We start from the raw sequence: 11370 nt of genomic DNA, 5'->3' as shown, positions 1-11370 counted from the left end.
TATAAATAAATATAGAAATTATGTGATTATAAATTATTTATTTTTAAATTAATAAAACTTAGCAATGGAAAGCCGTCGCTAAAAGTTTCTGGTCTCTTGTTAATCAATCGCTGAAAGTTTTCGTCGCTGAAATGTCCCCTCGCTAATCTGTTGCTAATTTAAAAAACTATTAAATCTAATCAAATGAAAAGTTTACAAATTTTTGATGTAAAATGTTATAATTATATCAACTTAGACTACGTTGAAGATTGAATTTAGAGTTAATTACGGATTTGATCATGTCGTTACTATCTTTAAAGGTTGATGATAACATATCTTTTTTTTTTTCGAGCTTAATAGTTTAGATTTTAAGTCTAATCATTTGTTGATTTCTTGTTCTATTTCACAGTAAATTTTTGTAAAGCTGTAAATTCACATCACACAAAAGTTCGAAATTTTTGTTAAATATAAGACATGCTATACAATTATATTACTTAAAAAGGTTTAAAAAAATATTAAACATAAAATAACTAGAATTTTAAATAATCTTTTAAAAAGCCATAAAATCACAACAAATGAAAAGTTTACAATTTTTGAGGTAAAATGTTACAATCGTATCACTTGGACTACCTTGAAGGTTGATTTCAAAGTTAATTACGGATTTGATTCTTATGGTTTGATGGTTTTTAAGAAATTGATCTCTAAATTTCATTATTGGAGAAGAGATCTTGTGATATGTTGTTTTATAACGAGTTTGTCGTTCAATCTAACGACTATCCAATTTCTTTGTAACCTTGAAGGCATTTTTGTCTCTTTTTCATTTTTTGTCTTTTCTCAAGGAACCAATTTTGTAAAAACCACATAAATCACAGGACTAATATCCATAATTAATTTTAAAAAATAAAAATATATCAAATTTTTTATACTTTTAGTTCATTAAATTAAATTAATTATTATACTTTAATTTAGTTTAATTTTTAATATATAATATCTTTTCTTTCAAATTATAATATATAATGTATGCACGTACACCATGTCAAATTAACGCAAAAAATATGATTGTATTTTGGTGTAACTTATTTTGCTCGAATATTTATTTTTCTATTTTTTTGAATAAGGGGGTCATATTTTTTTTATTTTAAAAATATTGTTGTAACCACTTATTCAGTTGCATCTATTAGATCATTTAATCAGACGTTTGATAAGATATTTTGTAGTTTTTAATTTATTTGAAGTTTTCCTATTAACCTCCCTCTGTGTATGTATGTACAGAGAGAGGAGGGAAAGATCTTTTGTTAACCAAAAAAATAGTGATAACTTTGAGAACTCGTTGGGACCAATCATAATCATTCTTAGTCATGGTTACTTTCAAATATTAGAGTTGATGCTTAAGGGTACATAGGTAATTTTTATTTGTAAGTTATTTCACTGTATTAAATATAATGTTACAGAAAAATAATTGTTTGTTTGTAGGGATGATAATTATATCATCCTTTTCAAGATTCTTAATGATTATGTTCAAATTAATTTGAATGATAAACAATCAAAATTGAACACAGTATCTTCAACATATTGATTCGGATGAATTCTACGTTTCTAGCATTTTGAATGATATGTTCATTAGTGAACCCAATTCACATGATGTTTATTAATAAACCCCGTTCATATGTGAACCGGAGACATTAATACACAAATAATCGGTCAAAGATTCATTAATTAGTGAACAATGTTTATAACAACCGAATTCTGTTATTTATCATATAAATGTTCATTGGTGAACTAATAAACCGTTCATAAGCAAAAAAGTAGAATGTGGTTGATTTCGGTTTCAAGACAATGAAGGAGAGATTTGTGGGAACCTAAATCGATGTATAATAAAAGTTCATGATCTTTTCTAATCTTACCATGTTCACTATTGTTCATTATGACATAACATGCGTTCATATTACTATTATTTCAAAAATGTCATTAATGTTTTAGTCCGTTTTGAATAAATTAAATGACATGATTGATTCACATAGTTAACACCAAATATATGGTTAACGAGTATATTTCTCATTTTGATGAAATTTGTGTCATATATTCTTGATTAATCAACCCTCATATATTTTTGATGAAAATTTTCATATATTATTGATTTATCAACCATTGTAATTAAGGAAAAAAACGAAAAAAAATATATATAAAAAATGATTGGTTGAATGATGTTTGTACGCTTTGTTAAATTTAAATGGTTTATAAAAAATGATGAAAATGCTCTCAAGTTTAAGAGAATTATCGGATGGTCGTAAGAGTGGAGACCAACTCAATACAAAACAAATACAATGAGTCTTGTTCTGTAATAAATGAAATTCAAAATCCAGTTTTTAAATCAAGCAATTTATTAACAGTATTAAATAAATTTTAATTATATATTTACAATAATTAAATATTTATATATTATATAACAATAGTGTAATATAAAAAAGTAAAAAAAGAGTGTGATTAGAAAATATTTGAAAAACAAAAACGAGCGTATCTATTTGTTTGAAAATTTGAACTTTTCTCTGGTTTCTCAATTTCATTATTCATTATCCTATTTTGTTGCAAATGTTTTGAAAACCACTCTATTTTTTATGACGAAAAAACCCACATGATTGGCATGCAACAATTTTCGCATCTAAAGGAAGTTCTACCACAAAACATCGTAAAAAAAGCATTGGATGAAATCATCCGAGGAGTCGAATGGTAAGTATATAAATTGATACGGTTAATGCACTAAATGCAAATCAATTCTCGGGCAAAACTCAATTATCCAATAAAGCTAATTTAGCTTTTATTTGGATAATTGAGTTTTAAATAAATTCCTCACTCCCAAACCTCAATAATGGAGAAGGCCTCTCAACCTACAACCGGTGAACCAGCCCAAACCCAACCCCAAACGGCACAACCGTCAAATCCTCCTCCAGCAGTAGCAAATGACCAGTCCGGAAAGGATTCTGCAACTCCACAACAACCCGGCGCTGTGGTTGGGGTTCCACCACAGCAAGTCGTGGTTCCTGCATGGTCCACTGACCTTTTTGAATGTTTTGATGATCCTCAAACCTGTAAGTCCAACCATATATATGTATGTATGTATGTATATATATATATATAGAGAGAGAGAGAGAGAGAGAGAGAGAGATTCTTTAGTTTTTATCATACAATCATTATCTATAACATACACATTATTTTATTTATCATAACAAACATCGTGTATTATATATCTTTTGCAATTTTTTCATCAAATACACCTAGCTATTGATTGATGTCTTTAATTCTTTTCAACAGTTATCATAACATTTTTTGCTCCATGCGTTACTTTCGGACAAATCGCTGAAATGGTGGATAGGGGACGTACCAGTAAGTGTTCATTCTATCATTATGGATTTGATCAAAAAATTTAAAATACAACTATTTATGATAACAATCATTTAATCAACAGGTGTTGGCATGTATGCGGGCCTTTATTTTCTCATAATGTACTTCACGGGCTGTGGATGCCTACTGTCGGCATACTTTAGAATAAAGATGAGCCATATATATAGGTTGCCTGACGACCCTCTCATAAATATTCTTGTCCATCTAATTTGTGAGCCATGCGCCTTGTGTCAAGAATATCGCGAGCTTCAACATCATGGCTTCAATATGCAACTTGGTAACATCCACAATTTATCTCTATCACAGTTTTTTTATTTAACTTAATTGTGTTTTAATTAATTATATACGTTAACCATCTTAATTACTTACTTGTTCAGGAGTTGGGTGGCATAATCAAACTCTGGAGGTACAACAAATTGGTGCACCCATGGAACCACCTATGGTTCCTGGAGGAATGACTCGAAACTGAGCTAAATAATCGAAGTTGGGACGTTGAGGAATTAATCTTGCTTGTTTTGACGATAATCAATATATAGGTTGATTATAATTAATTGATTCAGGTATGTATACAAATGTATGTACGCGATTATGCAACAATCATCGTACATCTTTGGTTTTCAAAGCTAAAGAGTCTATAAGGATGTCAAGTTCTTGTACATCTTTGGTTATTGAAATATATATATACTTTCGAAGTTAATCTATGGGTTCATTGTTATTCATAACTACGTCTTTAGTATGTTGTTGTATGAATTCTATCATGATTGGAAAATGTAAATCGACACAAAACACATTGATTGACCAAGTAAAACAACGTGCAATATATATGCACGTTAATACTTTCGGATATTAATGGTTTTGTTATATAGACGTAGAGTTAAATGCATTTTATATTTTGTACTTTTGGTTCATTACATGTTTAACTAATAAAGAATATAATCATAATATTTACTTATACCAACTATTTTCTGGATCTGGTCATTGATCGTACATTTAATAAAAAGATGATACATGAGGGAAAGGAATATAAATTTAAAACAATATTGGAGTAATATAAGAAAACAAAAAGAAACACCAAATTTATCTGAGATCAAAGATGGATCTATAAATTCTTTTAAAGTTGTGGCACCATTTGACTGTAAAAACAAATATAGGAATATTTCTCATGGAATTATCGTTGGTCTTTTTGTTAGTTCATTGTTTTTCATATATGAGATCATTTGTTCAAGTTTTTTATTGTAAAAAAATTCATAAACATAATAAATATGAAATTAAAAGCTAAAAAACTAAGAAAACGATACTAACGGGATTCGAACTCGGATAAGCCTTGTATACCAACTCTACCAAGGAAAATGTCCTCATAGTTTCAAAATATATATGGTGACATACAACAAATTGAGTTGGTAGCCCTTTTCACAACCCAATAAGTTTTTACACTACAACAGAGGAACGAAACGGTGGTCCATGACACCACATGCATGCACCACTTGGGTTCATCCTTGCCTGAGAAACTTTGAAACACTGAACATCAATATATATTAAATATAGAGTACATTACATTTTTCGTCCCCATGGTTTGCTAGAAATTGCGGATTTTGTCTCCATTGTTTCGATATTGAGGTTTTCATCCTTATGGGGTTAATTTGCAATTTTTAATTTTAAAACCACATGAACAAAAAATGTGATTTACAACCACAAGGGTGGTGTCTGATTGGTTTGAGCTTGACTCCAAAAGTTAAAAGTACATGGAGGTCTCAGGTTCAAATCCAAGAAAGAATAAAAATCCCCTTGTTGCCACGGAGATTCAAATGTGGTGACTCCGAGCTATCTGTAAAGCAGTTGGTCGTCCTGGGATTAATCGGCTTGCATAGCAGATTGGATATCCAGGTTAATAAAAAAATATGATTTACTCTTAAATATAATATAATTTTATTATTAAGATTTATTAAAATATAACTAGAGAAATATTTATATGCATAAATAATTCAGAAATTGCAATGCACATATTAATTATAAGAAGTATACATATAAATGAATAAAAGTATAAGTCAATAAAACTAAAAATAACATGATTTGGATTTTGGAACAAGTAATAAAATTTCAATTTAATTTTATAATTTAATTAAGAAAATTAATTAAGTCGGTGAAACTGGAAAATTTGGAAAAAAGGTTAGGAGAATTCGTCAAAAATTATATTTATCGGAGACGGTTTTTCTGGTCAGAAAATCCGTCAAAAATCATGTTTTATGATGGACTTTTCCATCGGTGAAAGGCCAAGTTTAGTAGTGATCGAAATAAATGAAACATATATAGATATAATTAAATAATATGAAAGACTATAGTTTATTTGTAATTAATCTTATAAATAATAATAATAATGACTTCAAAATATTTTTAAAGAAACCTTTAACAAAAATAAATTATACATGTATAGAATTATTTTTAAAATTACAAATTAGTTTATAAATTAAAATGTAATATTTTATTTTATTAAATATTTCAATAATTATTTTTTAAAAATAAAAAGTTTCTATTTAATTGTTATGTAATAAACTATTAGTTTGGTAATAAATTATTGTAAGAAATTTAACTGCAAAAGTAGAAGTTATAAACGGATGTGTCTTTTACAAATTATTAATGTACTGGGCAATTGCATAATAAGTATTAAAGCTTATCTGAAACTTAAGAATTGAGTATTGTTGCAATGACACTTATATGATATGTTTTGTTAGAATATGCATGTTCGTTTACTTTTATAATTATTTTTAGAGGATATTGGTTGATTTTTCATTAAGTCATGTATGAATAAAGTTGTATGTATGAATTAATCTGTTTGTATATACCATAAAAGTTTTTTTTAATGGTTTTTTTTTATAAAATGAAATAAACATGGTTTAGTGAGATCTCTCTGCAAATTGGACCCAATAGATAAATTTTTATTATAGATGTGAAAATAAATGATAGAAATGATTACACGATATTATATATATTATATATATATATATATATATATAATAAAAGATATGTGGTTTAGTGTCATTGATCGTATCCTTTGTAACATGTAGGATTTAACGAAATTGTCAACTACTACTTTCGTCTCTAGCTTCCAACATCTATATCGTGTTTTTAGCAACAGCGAATGATATCTTAAATCAGTTTGTAATTATTTTCAGTTTTACATATTAAAACAGTTATCTTAGCGGATGTTACAAAGTAAAGAGCTGACTATGTTTTAATATTTTAATCATAGAAAATTGTCTATGAATATTAAGTCAACTTTCACTTCATTTTTTATCGTTACCTTTTATTTGTTTCCTGGATGCATAAATATTATGAGGATTAAGGAATGTCGCTTTCAAATTTAATTGTTTGGATACCATGCATGAGAGAGAGACACATTCAATTAAACTTAACACATTTTAGTAAAAACCTATGGTTAAAAATTTTGAGAGTGCATAAATCTTACTACTTTTTAAATCCCAAAAGTATGGAGTAGCCAATAACTTGTTGAATCAAAGTGTAAGGGGTTGTTTGGTAATTGTTGAATGGTTTGCTACAGAATAATTAAGTGATCAGAATGATTAAAGTGACTTTCATGATATAATGCAAAATGAAATATAATTGTTTGGTAATTGTGTACACTGAAATTAGGGCTCTTAATGGTTAAGGAAGATCCATGATACAAAATCATTAAGAGGTAAACAAACAACTATTAAAAGACAGATTTTTTTTTTTGTCAAACAAGATTCAATTATTAACGATTCAGAGGTTGCCTCTTAATGGAACTATTAAGAGAAAAACAAACAACCTCTAATCATATTCAATAATCTAAAATTAATATGGGACAAATTGTTCACATCATTATTATTATTATAAGGTAATGGTTTAAAAAGTAATCTTATTAATAATTATATGAAGTTAATACCCTTCCATGGCTCTAAATTTTGATTATAAATACAGATGGTTGTCTCCTTCAACTCAACAAGCTAGCTATCTTTAAATTAATCAAATTCTCCTCTGATTAGTCATTAATTAGTAGCGCAGCCAGCCATGTCTTCTCCCAACAAAAATGTCTACCAGACGCTTTTGGGATCTCCACCATCTTCACCAGATGACCAACTTGAACCCAACACCACTGTGCTTTGGTCCTCCGGTCTGTGCGACTGTTGCGCCGACCCCAAACTGTGTAAGTTCTTATTTTTTCAAAGAAAAGTGGGAAGTGCAAAAAGCTATAAGGTAATTTATTCAAAGAAGAACCTTTTCATGCATGTTTTCTTATAGGTTGCTTAACATGCTGGTGTCCTTGCATTACATTTGGACGAATTGCAGAGGGCGTCGACCATGGAAAGACCTGTAAGTATATCTGTAATTTTGTCTAGAAATGGTGATATGTTGTGACAGTTTTCACATCTAGGATTTCGTTTCAATCTCGTTTCTTTTAGCATTTCAAACAATACGGATGTTTTGAAGTTTTGTGATGGTGCAGCTTGCGTTGCGAGTGCTGGGATTCATGCACTATTGACATACATGACGGGATTTGGATGGATGTACTCGTACATATATCGTTCCAAGATGAGGAAACAATACACAGGGGATAGTAGTCACTTCAAAGACTGTTTAGCCCATTTCTGCTGCGAAAGCTGTGCTTTATGTCAGGAGTACCGTGAGCTCCAATTCCGTGGTTCCACTGGTAACTTTTGCCCTCCTTCCATTTATCGTGTGTGTGTGTATATATACACACACACACATATCTAAAACTCTGTATGTTTAGTTTATGTTGGATGATACATGTAACAGAATTATGTAAACTCCGTCTCATGGTTTTGATCATTTATTTTACTTCTGATAATGAAGATATAAACTTTCATGGGGTTTTGATTGGTAATTTTTATGTGAAGAAGGTGATGAACAGCAGAAATACGGAGTGGAGGCTGTGCCGGTGACCCCAGGAGGAATGATCCGTTGATTTTGACAAAGGATGCCAATCAATACTGTTCGATCCCTATGATTATCGTCAACAATTGCAAGAAGTGTGTGTTTGCTTTCAAAAATAATGAATTTGTTATGTAATCTTGAATTATCAAATGTAATGTCTGGGTTAATTTTAATTTGATCTTGATTTCCAACATTTAAGGCGATCTTATCTATTACCTATCCAAATTAATTTTGATAAAAGTGTCACACAACACTACAGAAATTAAACCTAAGAGCTTAAAACTAGAACCTCCCTTGATAGTTTGATCTTTTAATTAATTTACGTGTTATGTATATATATATACATATACATATATATATATATATGTATATGTATATGGAACAACACAAAGCTGCAAATATATATGTCATCGAAGCTGCGGATGAAAAGAACAAATGGATCACCTTCAGGATGCTTGATGGAAAAATCATGCAGGCTTTCAAAAGCGTAAAAGTGACGATCCATGTGAATAAGAAGGGTGAAAACAGCTTGGTGACATGGTCTTTCGAGTATGAGAAGATGAAGGAAGCCATCCCTGACCCAGATGCATTAATCGATCTCGCTAATAAAGTTACCAAAGATGTCAACAATCACCAATTCTGATTAATGATCATAATATTAATTAAAGATGGTGGATTTCTGCAACAACAATTAATTAAGTACACCTTTAATTATGACAATAAAAATGATTACTTAAATTAATGAATACTATAAGAGTTCTCGTGCAATGCAACGAGACATATCTCGATTTTAATGTTCAATTTTATTGTCTATGTCGATATTATAATACGATTTTATGTGTTTTTAAGAAAGCAATAATAATTTTATTTTTGAATAAAATATAAATTTAAAGATATCATAAAAATCTGAAAAAAATATATATATCAATGTATTAATCAAATCAACTATTTAAAAGTTCTCATTTTTTATTATAATTTAATTTAAGTTTAATAATGAAATAATTTACCTTTGGTTTAATATTATAAATTTTATAAAGATAATAATTAAATATTTGTTACAATGCAATGATTATTCTAATTATATTTTAGATTTCTTATATTTAAAATGAAATGTTTATCTTGTATTTGATTATATTTATCTGCAGTTAGTTACACGAATTCATATATGGAATTTTAATAAGTTGTTCTTACGCACAATTTACTTGCAATCTTAAGTTTTAAGTAATATGCATTTATAAACAGTACGTTACGCATAAAAAAAATGATTTTTAAGAGTTTTTGTCAAATACTTTATAATATAATATAGATAATCTACGCTTTCCTCTTGTCTTCCTTTGAAGTTGATGCTTGTGCGTGCATTTATCAAGAATAAACTTAATGTAAATGTGATTAATTAAACAAGCTAAATGAATTGGGTCTATGATGTATTTATTTTTACATTATTAAAAGTTAATTTAAATATTTAATGACTAATTAATCAATATTTTTCATAATTATATATTTTAAACCGAATATTACACTTTTTAATTATGAAATAGATAATATATGTTTATAAATAGATACATGTGTTCAACGATTACATATATTCTTATGTAGAAATGGCAATACAAAAATCAAACCATTTTCCCGTGTGTCCAATACGGGATTTTCAGACTTGGAAATTTTGATAAGTCTCTGGTACAGAGGGGGTCCTCGTCGAGGCTCTGGACAAGAACTGAACCGGCATTGTTTCGAACAGTCGTGCCTGTTCACGGGAGGTTTTTGGTTTAACCGCCAAAAACTGCCATATATATATATATATATATATATATGTATGTGTCATTTCCCTCCAAACAAAAGATTAGATTCATTTTCATACGTTTTTTCCTCTTTCGTTTCATCTTCCCTCTCAAGAACACACTTCGATTCGATTGTAACTATGTACATATGCCATTTCCCTCCAAACTATGCTTTGACCTTATACATTAACAGTTATAACCGTTAACCGCCAATAACGATCGATCTCTCGTATAAATATGTAAAACATGAATTTGGGTAGAAGTGTCTAGATTTCACAGCCTATGAAAGAGAGAATAATCTCAAGGATTATCATTTATCCCAATACGAAATTCGTCAACTCAAGGCTAAGAGGTTGAATTATTATATTTGAAAAATGCTTTCCGACACAATTCGTGATTTTTATCCGGTCCCTATATCTCATTTGAAATACAGTCCCTAACATCAGTTTATATTATATGCTGCAGAATTATGTAAATTCCTTCTCAATACGTGTTTTTTTTAATCATTTCTTACTTCTGATAAGATATGAACTTTCATGGGTTTTAACTGTTAATTTTTATGTCAAGAAGTCGAAACAGCAGAAATATGGAATAGAGGCTATGTCGGTGATACCCGGAGGGATGATCCGTTGATTTTGACAAAGGAATGTTGTTTCTATCCCTATGATGATCGTCAACAATTGCAAGAAAGTGAATTGAATGGGGTATCATCGGATCCAAAATCAACTGGACCTTTTATCATGGGTATAGTAATTTATTTACTTCATCCTATATATAGCCAACCAGTTGTCTTAATTTTATAGGAAAATTGAACAATCAATACAACTCAATCTTAACCATTCATTTAATTTGATGAATATGTGATTCATAAAAGTTTTAATTGTTTTCTAATATAAAGTATTGATGATAATTAATGAACCATAATCATCTTTCATAAATATTCAAATTATAATAAATGGCATTACTATAAAATTGTTCTTTTAAAATGTCCTATTAGAATATTTGATGAGATTTTAAATTGACACGTCTAAAAACCAACATCCGATCTAAGCACGCATTAAATACCCACACAATGGTCTCGATGTTGGCTTAATAAGGTCTCGATGACTGTTATTTGACATTTTTACCTTCCTATAAAACATTAATTTGTTCGTCCAATTCAATGAATTGAAGGCATGTTAACTTATTCTGGTTTTGAGTTTCACTATGTATTAATCTTGGTGTATAAATTTAAGAGTTCAGCTCTGGTTTTGAGTTTCACTATGTATTAATCTTGGTGTAT

General features: G+C 29.1%; 2 protein-coding genes across 3 annotated transcripts; both read left to right on the top strand.

The window, feature by feature from the left end:
• Positions 1-2845: 2845 nt before the first annotated feature.
• LOC112524324 (protein PLANT CADMIUM RESISTANCE 2-like) lies at positions 2846-3847 on the top strand. Its single transcript, XM_025134103.1, has 4 exons — positions 2846-3065; positions 3289-3360; positions 3443-3655; positions 3756-3847. The coding sequence occupies exons 1-4, from the start codon at positions 2846-2848 to the stop codon at positions 3845-3847; spliced, it is 597 nt and encodes a 198-aa protein (XP_024989871.1).
• A 3569-nt stretch (positions 3848-7416) lies between these two features.
• On the top strand, positions 7417-8448 carry LOC112525873 (cell number regulator 10-like). Of its 2 annotated transcripts, none has more exons than XM_025136183.1 (4): positions 7417-7561; positions 7657-7728; positions 7862-8065; positions 8277-8448. In XM_025136183.1, exons 1-4 carry the CDS (start codon positions 7426-7428, stop codon positions 8339-8341), a joined length of 477 nt encoding a protein of 158 aa, XP_024991951.1. In that variant the 5' UTR covers positions 7417-7425; the 3' UTR covers positions 8342-8448. The 2 variants fall into 2 exon arrangements, with proteins under 2 accessions (XP_024991951.1, XP_024991950.1); XM_025136182.1 differs by having other exon boundaries at positions 8274-8448.
• Positions 8449-11370: the final 2922 nt, after the last annotated feature.

The sequence above is a fragment of the Cynara cardunculus genome (assembly GCF_001531365.2).
Source record: "Cynara cardunculus var. scolymus isolate 2C chromosome LG 13, CcrdV1, whole genome shotgun sequence".
Taxonomy (NCBI): Eukaryota; Viridiplantae; Streptophyta; class Magnoliopsida; order Asterales; family Asteraceae; genus Cynara; species Cynara cardunculus.
The sequence above is the reverse complement of the archived record's forward strand: the minus strand, read 5'-3'. Positions and strand labels throughout refer to the sequence as shown.

What these genes read in the sequence shown, in the direction of transcription:
- LOC112524324 (XM_025134103.1), top strand. Translation starts at nt 2,846, where the DNA reads ATGGAGAAGGCCTCTCAACCTACAACCGGTGAACCAGCCCAAACCCAA. An exon ending in TTTTGATGATCCTCAAACCT is followed by an intron (nt 3,066 to 3,288) that starts GTAAGTCCAACC and finishes TCTTTTCAACAG; the next exon opens with TTATCATAACATTTTTTGCT. An exon ending in GGTGGATAGGGGACGTACCA is followed by an intron (nt 3,361 to 3,442) that starts GTAAGTGTTCAT and finishes TTTAATCAACAG; the next exon opens with GTGTTGGCATGTATGCGGGC.
- LOC112525873 (XM_025136182.1), top strand. Translation starts at nt 7,426, where the DNA reads ATGTCTTCTCCCAACAAAAATGTCTACCAGACGCTTTTGGGATCTCCA. An exon ending in TTGCGCCGACCCCAAACTGT is followed by an intron (nt 7,562 to 7,656) that starts GTAAGTTCTTAT and finishes GTTTTCTTATAG; the next exon opens with GTTGCTTAACATGCTGGTGT. An exon ending in CGTCGACCATGGAAAGACCT is followed by an intron (nt 7,729 to 7,861) that starts GTAAGTATATCT and finishes GTGATGGTGCAG; the next exon opens with CTTGCGTTGCGAGTGCTGGG.